General features: G+C 36.5%; 1 protein-coding gene across 1 annotated transcript in view; it reads right to left on the bottom strand.

Moving 5' to 3' along the window:
- LOC103812865 (histone deacetylase 9) overlaps positions 1 to 12,926 on the bottom strand; it is a 149,874-nt gene that overhangs the window by 100,220 nt on the left and 36,728 nt on the right. Inside the window, exons 7-8 of the mRNA XM_050970996.1 lie at positions 3,108 to 3,163; positions 2,778 to 2,865 (exon numbers count right to left, since the gene is read on the bottom strand). Of these exons, the coding sequence (XP_050826953.1) occupies positions 2,778 to 2,865; positions 3,108 to 3,163 (144 nt within the window). The remainder of the gene's footprint in view (positions 1 to 2,777; positions 2,866 to 3,107; positions 3,164 to 12,926) is intronic.

The raw sequence follows: 12,926 nt of genomic DNA, 5'->3' as shown, positions 1-12,926 counted from the left end.
CAACTGTGACTTAAAACCAAGGTTAAATGTAACACACGAGATATGCAAAGGAGAACACACTGGCGGTAGAAGATTTCGAGGCAGCCATTCTAGTGTTAGATGGTTCTGACCGGCAAATGAAGTAAAAGCTGGCATGCAGACTAATCCCAGAATCCCATTCAGTCTTCAGCTGTGACAGTTAATTGGTTTACTCCAAACCAGACTCAAATCCTACTAGCATAAATGCAAGTATGGATGATCCTCAAATGAGAATTTCAATAACCTGACAAGCTATAGTGGGCATATAGATAGATTTGCAGGGACACAGTAGGACTTCACTTTGTTATTTTATTTAGTCTTTCTTTTCCACACATGTTTGGAGCTTTAGATATATTCTTTCTGTAACAGTTTCCAAAACAGAAGGAAAAATGTTAAAGGGACATAGAGATAATTTTTTCCTCATTACTTTTTTTTATAATTAAAATCTCAAGCTAGCTTTCCTGTTTAAACTTTGGTTCCACTAAGAGCTCTTTTTTGAAGAGCAGTTAACATCTCTGATTAGACAAAGGAATGTGTTCTTTAAAACTGTGGATGTTAGCATGAGAGAAATGAGTTCATTTTCTGCCCTTAGTAGATCAAATGTATTCAGGGTATGTAAGTCAGTTCAAAACCAGAGATTTATGCAAATGATGGAATGAGGAAAAAAATACTGTCAGATTGGTCTTTTATTTTACTGTATAAATAGATTAAATAGATGAAGGGAAGACTGACAATTAAAAAGGTAAGAATTTATATATGAAGACATGTAGCAGCTATGAAGACTACACTTTGTAACTAGACTGCACTTTAGTGTGTGGGATTGGATATTGCTTTTTAATATTTATATTGTAGTAATATGTATAGCTGCCAACTTGCATGAGGTCCTGCTGTGCTAGTCACTATCAAAATAGAATCTTAAAGGTTAATTTCAAGTCTAACATCTGTAATTCCATTCTTTCCTTCAGATGGCCCAAACTCTGTTGGTGGGAATAAAGATGTCACTATTAACTTGTTCATTCATTCAGTTTGGCCTGTGATTTATCCATAGTTTGCATGCATAAGAACTTTTCCACATGAATTTTTGTATATCATTGCTCTGACCATGGAGCAGACTAGGGACTGGACTGCAACTGCTCCAGGAATGAAGTCATCTGTGTCAGCCATATATTTCTTCCTTTTCACCCACTGATTTATTCTGGTCAATGGGACAGTTGCAGAAAGGCTGAAAATTCCCTACCTACTTTCCTGGGTAAGGACAGACAGCTTCACAGATAATCATTTGCACAGGCAATGATTTGCACATTTTACCTTGCCTTGAAAAACTGAAGCTGAATTTCTATGTGCTTATTGGCTAAGTATATAAAAGGGAAGTGTTTGGGTTTTTTTTTCCCAACAAGGCAAATATAACATTTTCAGGCAAAAAGACTTAAAAACATTCACAGACTTTGAGTAGGCTTTTCCTAATAAAAAATGAGAATAAACAGAGAGTTCACTTTTGACCAGATCTTACAGCAATGAACTGAAAGATTCAAGTCAGCAAACAGACATAACATCCAGTAGAAGTGAACTTTTCAGAAATAATATTTTCTGGCAGTTTACAATTATGTTTCTAAATGACAGCAGAACAATCTGAGAAATATTTCAAAAACATTCTAAGAATATTTAATCTACACATACACTTAGTCTGCCACTCATTTTTCACTTACCATTCCTTCTCCCACACTCCCCCCTTCTCTGCTTCTCTTCAACAGTCAGTACGCATATTTAACTGAACAAAAGTGCTAGATGGTAAGGCCATGACTCCACAATAAGATTTAATTATGAGTGCAGATATGAACAAGATTTAGACTATTAAGCTCTGCACTTCAAAAACCCTTTAACATATTTTGTCTTTAAATCTTTTATCACCTGCAAAAATTAATTAAGTGCAGATGTAACAGGTTAGGTTTTGATGCCAGGGTTCATTTCCTGTCTATGCTTTGTCAGACACCCTATTACACCTCGTCATGAACTGTAGGAAAACAAAAATGGTGCTCATAAATCAGCATTCAACTTTCCTTGGGCTGTGCATTGGGCTGATCCTTTGAGTGCAAGGCAGAGCTCCAATTCATTATTCATGAAAATAATATAGCCAACATGCCAAATGTCATCTGCATTTAAATAATCCATTTGTTAAATTTATTAAGTATTGTGTAAAAATGCCTTCTATTAAAATACAAGACTAATCCAATGAAGTGGATTTTTAATCACATAGGTTCTCCTCAGGGAACCACCAAAACCTGGAATACATGACTAGAAAACTTCTTGGGGGGAGCAACCTGTTGATTTGTTTAATAATATGAAAGTTATACAAGTCAAATCATTGCAAACTGGGGAAAGTGATCAAATTTGTTACCAATGCAACAACATTCTTTAAAGAATATCTGACTACTTATAGTTTCTGTTCTGTAGGGAAAAGTAAACTTGGGTTCTGTAGGGTTATTTTAACAGTGGAAGTATCAATTCATTTAAGGACCATAAAAGTTGCCCTGATCTGTGCCTTCTTCTCATTAAATTGCAGTTAACACCATTAAAGTGAAACATAGATGTTTATAGCTTCAGTACTGCCATCCTGGCTTTAATGAGTTCCCAAAATCAGAGGAAATGCACACCTTTATTACTTGTAGGTATTAAAAGCAGGAAAGTCAGACTTATAAATACAAATTCATTATCTTTCATCTAGATGCCCTTTGAGTGTGATGCTTGCCAAGAATACATACCAGATCTACAATCAATATCTTGCCTATATTTAGCTTGTCTCTCAAGTATTTGGCAGTAATTGCAATCGAATTAAAAAAGCAGAACCCCCTGTGGAATAGAGAAGAACAGAAATAAGAAAGCAAATCAGTCAGGAAAACAGCTATAAATAATGTTCAGAGCATTTTAAAAAATGCTATATGATCTCTGAGGCCATAAATCTGCTTCTGGGAGTACCTAGAAAGCCTTTTCAGTCATCTGCAAGCAATTACAGTTCTTCAGAGACATGCACAATGCAGGTGATTGCCAGTAACCTTAGTGCTCCAAGATGGGCAATATTCCCTGGTACTTACATGGCTGTTGATTCTTCAGCATGATGGCCTGGGGGCCTTACAACAGCAAAGCCATTCTGTAAGAACAAGATAGGTTTTCAATTATCAGCTTAAAAAAATACTTGACTCAGAGCAAAACAGAGCAGCAGGCAGATGGGATTGAAATCTATTAGAGTTTCTTGAGCACTTTTTCTATGCAATCACCCTTTCATAGTACTGCCAGAAATAATACTGTTGAGAACAGTGGCAAATAAGCTATTTAAATACACACATGTGCATACACACATACACACACAACATGATCTAAAGAGGAGGAAAAAGGCAGGATCAGAAAGCCCTGCTATGAATTCTGCTGTTTAGAATTTGTATTTAGAACAAAGATCATCTAAGACCATGTAATCTAAATTTGCTCTATCATGAGATGCTTCAAAAGAGAAGTAGTTTAAGGTATATATTTTCATGATTAGCCATTGTTGACCTTACCTCTGTACAGACTAAATGATAAATTCAGACCCTCCCCCACACACACGTAATTTCCATCAGTAGAAAAAAAGATAACAATGAACACCCCATATTTCTGCAAACCATAAATTACACTTGGGAACCTGCCATGCTTGCAAGTTAATAGATTCCCTGAAGTCAATTTCTAACACACTTTCTGGAACTCTGTACATTTCATAAAGTACAGCAGCTAGGATCAGTGATGACCAAGGAATTTTTTGCCTCTGGAGTCACTGAAGATAAAAGAAAAATGGATTTTCCATCCTTCCAGTGTGGGTATGGTAAAGGGAAAATGTAGAAGAGCTGGCAAGGCAGCTCTATTCAGAAAGTCAGATTATATGTTCAAGAAGCAGTGTCTCATAAGGTTATGTATCATTTGAGATTTCTCTTACAACAGTTAGATTCAGGAGCAACAGCACTGCTTCATAGTACTTCTCTTTATTTCAACTACCCAAGATAGTTCTTCTATTCAGTTATATATATGCCATCAAACTAAGACAATTACCATATACATAAAAATAAGAAATTATACTCTGTATATGAGATATCTGCCCATGAGATATCCTGTATTTTCACACAGCTTAACACAAACACTACATGTGTATGTATGCCTGCATGACCAATCAAGCATTGTATTCTCAGAGAGGAGGGGACAGGAAGAAAAAGGTTGAAAGGTTGTAATACTTCTGTATTTTATACATCAGTATTAAAGCATTCCAGTTTGCTATACTAAAACTTGATAAATGTAAATGTTTCAGTCTTCTCTTACCTGAGAAAAATGTAACAATCATTAAACTTTCATTCACACTGGTGTAAATGCAGAGGAGCATGGCAGTTAGCAGTTACATTGGCTCCTGTGAATCTGTTTATTTACAATCATATGAATGCATGGTTTGTGTGTACCTGTGGAATTGCCTACCTATGTTGCTTCATTGACATTTATTTATAAACAAATACTACCATGTGTCATATTTAATTTGCTGCTAGATGTAACCCAAGCAGACAGCTGCCAAGTTTTGTGGAGCATGGCCAAAGTTCTATCAGAGTTCAGTAAACTTAAAGTACAATACCAAGGGAGTACATGTGTAATAGTGGTTCTTCTGGCCACCAATTAAAGGATCTGAAGGATTTGACATCATGACTTATTTTGCATTGTGTCCAAATTAAAAGTTCAAACCCCAACAAACAAAACACAACAACCCAATAATTAAAAGGCACAAAAACTATATATGTTAGTATTCATGCAGGCATTCCTGGGGATGGAATAAAAATTTCCAATAGATCAAGCACAACAGAAAAAAAAAAAAAGGCGTTATGGACTGCACTAATTTGCAGAACTAAAGCAGCTTTAGACTCTCAGCAAAAACTGTATTCTCTATCTTTCCAAAGATTTTTAAACATTTTCTTTTCACACAAAACATGACTTAGAGAAGAATTTGGCAAAGAACTCTTTTGTAGCCTTTATGAAAAACAAAGTATACTGATGAATGTCGGGATAATGAGATGAAAAAAGACTCAGCAAAGAGGGTATTACTAGAGAAAGAGAATGATGCCACCTGCATTTTCTTCTCTTGATATTTTTAGGAATTTGGAAAAAGTCTATGAAAGGCTTACAGCTGCCCCTGCTCAGCTAACAGCTCATTATCATCTAACTTTATCAGTATTCCCAAAAGATCAATATAATTAGGATGATTATCTCTAGGAGGATTTCATGGGGCAATACAGAGACAGAAAATATCAGCACTGCTGTTTTTGACAATATGACAGTTACAGTGTAGGCTTCTCTTCTGTTCCCTTTGACAAGACTCTTTGGATGCCCTGTTTTATTACATCTAGGTGATTTCTGGAATCAGTGCTTAACTATTGCAGTTCTCCACCAGCACAGAGGATATTCACAACAGGGTCATGACCAATTTTTAGGAGTTTTAACATCACAAAAAGTTCAGTATTCACATGGGAAATTTTCTTATTTTAAAAAATACTGAATATTTTAGGAAATACTGTGCATATGTTACACTGGTGATAAAATATAGTTGAAATATACCAAACACTGAAAACTAGTTACCATACAGAATTATTGGCAACATTTGTTCAATTGATAAAACACTTAATTTCTCCTACTTTCAAACTTTGCATGAACACAGCATACATTAGTACAATGTAACTTTTTTTTTATTTTATTTAGGCAATTTTAAATACCAGACAGTAAGCTCAGTAGACAGTAGAACAGTAGACAGAAAAGCAAAAATTTGCTTTAAAGGTAGAAAAACTAACACAGAGCAATATGTTGAAAATGAAGCCAACACACATAAATTCAAAGCGTTTTTGTACAGATCCTTATTTATATTAGGATACAGACACCTTTATAAGTAGACAGAACATTAAACTGACTGACAGACATGAACATTAGAAAAACGATTCATGTCTGTGCCATTATGTGGTTACCTTTATTTAAATTTGAGGATTAAGAATAAAGCCTGAATAGAGATATTCTAAAATCTGTGCATATTTGAACAACAAAGGAAGAGAAGTCTGCCCAGACTCAGTTTACACAGAAGATCGACTGCAGATAAACCTGCTGAGTTGGACCTTTAATGAAAACTAAGAAAAATGTTAGTCTTTTTCTACAGTCAGCTAAGTATACTCCTCTTTCATGACTCTAAATAAGTAGTTGGATGCTTGATTTCCAAAGAACAGAGGCCACATCCTACTGTGGCCTTCTTGTCTTTGGTGGTCAAGTTAATCCCTTTCTGTAATGTTCTGGGTTACAGTGTTGGTCTACATCAAGCTTGGGTATCTACTGTGCCTCTCCATGAACCTTTCCAAGACAAGTACGCAAGACAATACCATAACATGAGTGGAAAATCCAGGGCTTAGAACTGACATTCTATTGCAGAGTTCCACTGGTGTTTCTATTACATTACCTCCATACAGGTGGTAAAACTGCAGATGCAGATGCAGACAATTTTTCTCTAGGGCAATAGGTGGTCACTATGGCAAAATGTGAATGATTCTTCCATTCACATGACAGTCTTGAGAATCTTGTTCTGCCTAGATTCCAAGTGAACCAAGAGTCACCTGGACAGGTACTCCAGGTATGGTGAGAAGCCTCACTGAAGAGAAGTGCATAGTAGTTCAAGCCTAGTACTACCCTAGGAAAATCATCTGGCTTTTTGTAGACTTCAAGAAAAGCCAGTGCCATGCAAAAAGTAGCAATAAACCACAGCAGGTACTCCAAGAGCACTTATACAAATAGTAGAAGACTCAGGTTCAACTTCTTGAACATGGGGATGAATTTGTAATTTTTTTTTATACACCATTTTGTGTGTTTAGATTATGTGATCCATAAAATAGATATTGACACACATCTTTTCAGTCTAGGTTTTTTAAAAATAGGTCTGGAGTCATGCTCTTCCTCAGCTTTTATTCAAACACAAAAAATTGTTAATTAATATTAGAAATTTAAGGTCTTCTTGTATTTTAAGCTGTATGAATGAGCAATGACATCTATGTCATCTATTCAAGAGGCAAGAGGCACTGAAAGAGCAGAGGCTTTATATGAAAAACCCTTTTACTGTGTGGGTGACCAAGCAATACAACAGCATGCCCAGAAAAGTTGTAAAGTCTCCATTCCTGGATATATACAAAAGATATACACCTAGGCAGCTAGCTCTAGGCAGAGAGCAAGGGAGGTGGATAGAATCAGCTCCTGAGGTCACTTCCAACCTCACTTGTTCTGTGTATTTTAGATGAAGACTGAATAACTAACTGGGGGTCTGAATTCCACACTTGAAGCTCAACTTGCTCCTAAGGTTGCTGGAAGTTTTTGATTTCTACTTGTCTAAATCCCTTAACCTATCTTGCAGTTAACTCTTAAAACTACCAGTGCTTAAACAAGGCAGTCTTGGTCATGCACTTGTTTTTAATGGAAAGCTCCTATTTTTGCTTCAATGTGCACACGTTTCAGAAAAAGAATTACACAGAAATGTATAATACATCATTATACAGAAATGTATCAGTTTCTCCTGTCAGAATTTATATTCCCCAAGTCATATATATATATATATATATATATATATACACACACACACACACACATATATATATGTTCTTATCCTTACAAAATCATATAAAAACCCAATTTCTTTATATTTAAAAGGTGGACCATACAGCGTAGCTCACAGGCCTAATCCCTAAAGTGGCCTTACTGCTATCCTTAACTCTGCCATCTCTGGTGTAGCCAAGACCTAAAATAACAAACATCAGGGCTGCTTCAAGTCTTGGCTGCCTTCAAGAATCCACTTGCAACTACTACCAGGAAGAAGATAACCATACTCTTATCAGTGCCACATGCTGTAACAGAATCCCAAGCTATGACATCCATCAGGCATAGCATGAGAATGAGTGGTGTAAGGCTGAGGAAATCCTTGGGCAACTGTTTGGGACAATTTTACAAGCTACTCATACAGCCAGAGCAGGAGTCAGCACTTGGCCCCGGGGGTCTACGAATGCAGTGAACAAGAACCTGTGATTTAACAGAGCAGTATTAGAAGCATGTAGATTTGCCAAAAAAACAGTAATGGACATGAGGGAATACTATTTTGTCTTGCAGAGGAAGCTAGTAGAGGTCAAGTACACAGAAATGGACATTAAACACTTAACTTTGATGGAAACAAAGAGTTCCCTGTCTGCTTTCCTGTAGCCCTAAGTGGATAGCATCAGAAAACACACATGAAAAGCTGGTGCTTGCAGACTAGCTCAGATAGAACCATGATGGCCTGTTTAGCCACAACTAGTGTTAACTACATTGGGAAAGAAAGCAGACAAAACTGTTTTAGTACAGAGTGGTCATGGAGGTAAGCCATGTACCACACATATAATTAAAGTTGTCTGATTATATGAAATAATAACAGTCATCCAGCTATAAATATAACCATAATTGCTGGGATAGAGTATCTAAGAGATGGTTTAATACAAAATTTTGCAATTTTTCTAAATTTGTAAAAGCAAAGAATACAAACTACTATCTAAAAGATTTCATTTGTAACTTTGATTGAAAGCTTTTATCAATCATATCTTTATGATTAAAATAAGTAAAATAAGTATTCATTTGTTACCGTTTCTTACACACATGCATTGTTCAAAATGCTGTTGATGGGTGTGGAAAAAATGCCTCTTTCTGTGGCTGTCTCACATCACTTAGAATTTTTTTTAAAGCTAAGGGAGATTTTTATAGGGCAGAGAGTGAAAAGGTAGAAGCAAGGGTAGGGAAGAGACTGCAGGAGAAATACTGTCCAGTAGGCACCTGGGCACAGAGCACATTTCAGGAAAGGAGATTTTTGTAGGCAACCAGAGGAGCTGTGTGGAGTTTTGTGTTGTTCAGACAGCCATGTAAAATTGCTGGCCTAAAGCTTCACCAGAGGAAGGATACTATGGGACTAGGGAGACATTTCTCTTCTGCTCTTTTTGCTTATTTTGTCTTTAGAATGATAATTTTTTGTTGTTGCTGTTATTGCAAGAAAACCCAGCAATAGAGCTGTGAAATATGGCTGAAAGATTTTTATTTAGAATACTTTTAAAACTAGAAAACTAAGAACTTGGGGGGAAGGGTAGGTTGATTAAGCTAATTCTGTTTATTCACTAGATTAGTACTACTTACCACATGATGATTCCTCCATAGCCCTGGGTGACAAATGCCTTGAGAACAGTAAAAACCAAGCTCATTTGGAATGAGAGCTTCAAGTTCAATTTAAGTCATCTATGGATTGTACAAAGACACCAGAATAGCAATGACCAAATTCAGGAGGTTTACTTTGGTATTGATTCAACCTGACATCAGAAAGAACAATCCCAGGAATGTATCAGATTCTGATTCAGGGGAAACTCATTTCAATTGCATTCATTCTGTTAAATGACCCTTAGCTACCAACTGGACAACTTTACATGTTTGTTTGTGTGAGTGTGCATGTGCACACCCACATATGATAAGGAAGAAAAATGGCTTTTGCTTCACTTGATTCAGCTGAAGTGGATATTCAAGACAATCTCAGACCATACTTTTAACTTATGTGCCTTTCTTCATGAGTGTTCTTTTGAAAAATTCCTTCCTAATTCACTCAAACTTTTTTTTTTTTTTAAGCAAATCCTAACAGCTCTTGACAGTATTTTGTGTAGGTCTCTTCTGTTTCAAGTTTGCCAAATTAAAAAAATATACAGCACTACATGTTTATCACAGAACAGTGCTACCATCATCAAGATTTACATATTTAAAGGATATGCAAAGTAAACTAGACAGTAATCCTTATTACAGGTTCTGTATTTAAAATACTTAATCCTACCTTATAATAGTACTGAAGGGGTCATCTGAGGCTGAAGAAAAATGTTTCAGCAATGTTCCTTTGTATTTTCAACAGTTACATGCTCTTCTTTGGCAGTGAGTTATCTATGATGATTGAAAGTCATCTCCCTTTGGGAGAATGACTCCTATCTCCCCATTGGCAACCTCTCCCACAAAGAGGTTTTTATTCAGTATGCTATTTTTAAATTATATTTTTCACCTCTATTATTTTTATTCCTGCCAGTCAATTTAAAGATATTGAGGACAGACCAACAGAGAAATGTACAATTCGTTATCAGAAAATAAATTAAAACACATTTAATGTTCACAAAGCAACACAAAATAAAACAACTATCACAAGAACAAATAACATTTTGGAGGACATTATTCAGTGAAGTATCATTACTGCAAAATTATTTCACACTAACCTAACTGAACTCCAGCTTTTTAAATGTAGTATTAACCATTTCATAAACACCTAATATATGGCAACAAAACAGTTGGCAGCATCAACATAAGTAATTTGGTTAACAGAATGAAAATATCAGCAACCGAAACTCTTTCAGGAAAAATAAAAACAACAATTTCACAAGCTAAGTGCTAAAGATAAGATTCTTTACAAGTTCTAAGAGTTACAAATGAAATCTGAAACTCAAAAGACCACAGATGCAGAAACTCTCCTTATTTTACTCCAAGACTTTTCTAGTGTGTGGTTTGTAGGACCTCTGCCTCCAGCTGGGCAGCAGGAGGGACATCCCTGCTATGCAGGGCAGATGCAGAGGCAAGGGAAGAGTCTCCTGGTGCACTGCTGCTTGTGAGTGAAGCAGCACAGCAATAGGGAAGAGAGGTGAACAGAGTTGAGCATCACAATAGATGCAAGGGAAGCACCAGGCCGGTCAATAAATGAGACAGGAGGGCAGGACAACACCTTACCGTGCCACATCCTTTGGCAATGTAAGAGAGCAATGAGAGCCCCAGGAGACACTCCCAGGAAATAAATGCTCTCTCTCTGCATCTTTTTGGGCCCTCTTTCTGAAGGTGAGGTTATTAAGTAGAGGCTAGAGACAATGATTTCCAGGTTTGTGAGATACACTGCATGCAAGAAATCATATGCAGGGCATTACCACTATTTCTTCCCCAAGCACTAATATATCATAGGATGTCTTTTATCTGATACAATGATTTATTTGCTATAGCTAAGGACTGTGGTGGAATTCTATTCACCCAGATCCACATATTCCCCTCTTCAAAAAGTCTGTAGACAGGCAACAGACTATTAGAAGCTTTCTACATAAATCTGCTCAGGAAATGAGAAATGACCAAACATAGATACATAAAAACGGACAGGAGAGGTGTGGCTCTGTTTCCACATAACATAAATACCTCCTTGGGCATCAGTGGCTTTCCTAATTACAAACAGCTCAAAAAAAGGTAACCTTCATGCCAAAATTAGGCTCATCTCCTACTGTAAAATTGCCAAGAACATATTAATCAGACATGTAAATAAATTAATGAAAAAGGGGAAAGCATAGCATTTGACTCAGTATAACACCACATTTATAGTACTATATATTTCAGTAGTGGTGTGATTCTTTATTAAATACTACTTAAAAAATATATCAAATGGATATTAATGCCTGTTCATGATATTATTAATGCAATTAGAATGCTTAATTTTAACAATTGAATTTAATTAAATAAAAACGATCCTGATTAAGACTTCCCAGAGAAGTGGCAATTTGTTCTAATTTAAAAAACCAAAAAAAACAAAGCCAAAAAACCCACCAAAAAAACCCCAACAACAACAAAAACCAACCAACCCTGCCCTCCCAAAAACCCCACACCAATTCCCTCCCCCCTCTAAAACCTGCACCACTGTTAATTACTATTGTGGCTATTGTTTTACATCCCTAGTACTGCCACACTGATGTTTTTCCAAGTGATCAAGGAGATCAAAGAAATCTGATGTCTCACAAGGGGTTTGAACTACAGCAAAGAGAATTCCTCTTAATTCCTTGTCAGTTTTTGAACACTGTCCAAATCAGATGAACAACATCTTGCTGTTCTCAATGAGACTTGTGTGCAATGGGACTGATAGTCTCAGGAAATTCAAATAAAGTCAAGAATTTTTTGCCTTGTATATGAGTTTGACTCATGCCTAGCTCTGTAATGAATCTCCGAATTGTTCTGCAGACTTTCATGATTTATTTTGCAGTCTCATCTCTTTTCTTGGCAACATAGTTCCAACCTATTACAATCACTTTGTGCCACAGCAAGCAATATCAGTAGAGACCGTGGAATAAGCATAGACATAGAAATGTCCTGACCTCCCTGAAATTAACTTTATATGTCAGATCCCTAACCATACAGGGCACTGATGTTTGTTTCCACATTCTAGCCCAGCACTGTTGTAAAAAACTGTGGAGTTTAAATTGATTGAATTGACACCAAACTGCCACTATGCATCTGATAGCAATCCACAGTGGTAAACATCCAGGGAACTATTGTGGTGTGCTTCTCTGCTGCACTCATCTTGCAGTTAACATGCTGTAGAGCTGTTATAGCTTGCATGCTATAATTCCTGGAAGGTGCTTTTTTTTCATCCAAAAATTCTGAGGCTGTAGAAGATCATTCCGGATTCACATCAGAGCTTAATCCTCCCACTCAGCGCTCACAGTACAGGGCCCAAATGGTTGCTTCACATGCATATCTGCTCAATGAATGTACATGAAAGTGGTCAACTTAATCTTCTTCCCCTTAGATTTTCAAAAGCACACTACTAGATTGGTGTAACAGAAACAGCTGATCAACTTATTTTTCAACAGATAAAATGCAGGAAGATGGAAAAGGAACATGTAAAAGCATAAAGGTAGACTGGACCACACAGACCCATATGGGTCTACAATCAGATGGAGATTGTAGAAAACTCCAGAAACCACTGCAGAACCCCCCCCCCCCAAATCAATACTCTCATATCAATTTAGGATATGAGAGTATTGAGA

This window comes from Serinus canaria, chromosome 2 (assembly GCF_022539315.1).
Source record: "Serinus canaria isolate serCan28SL12 chromosome 2, serCan2020, whole genome shotgun sequence".
In the NCBI taxonomy this organism is placed as follows: domain Eukaryota; kingdom Metazoa; phylum Chordata; class Aves; order Passeriformes; family Fringillidae; genus Serinus; species Serinus canaria.
Note: the sequence above shows the minus strand (reverse complement) of the source record. Positions and strands in the feature narration are given on the sequence as shown.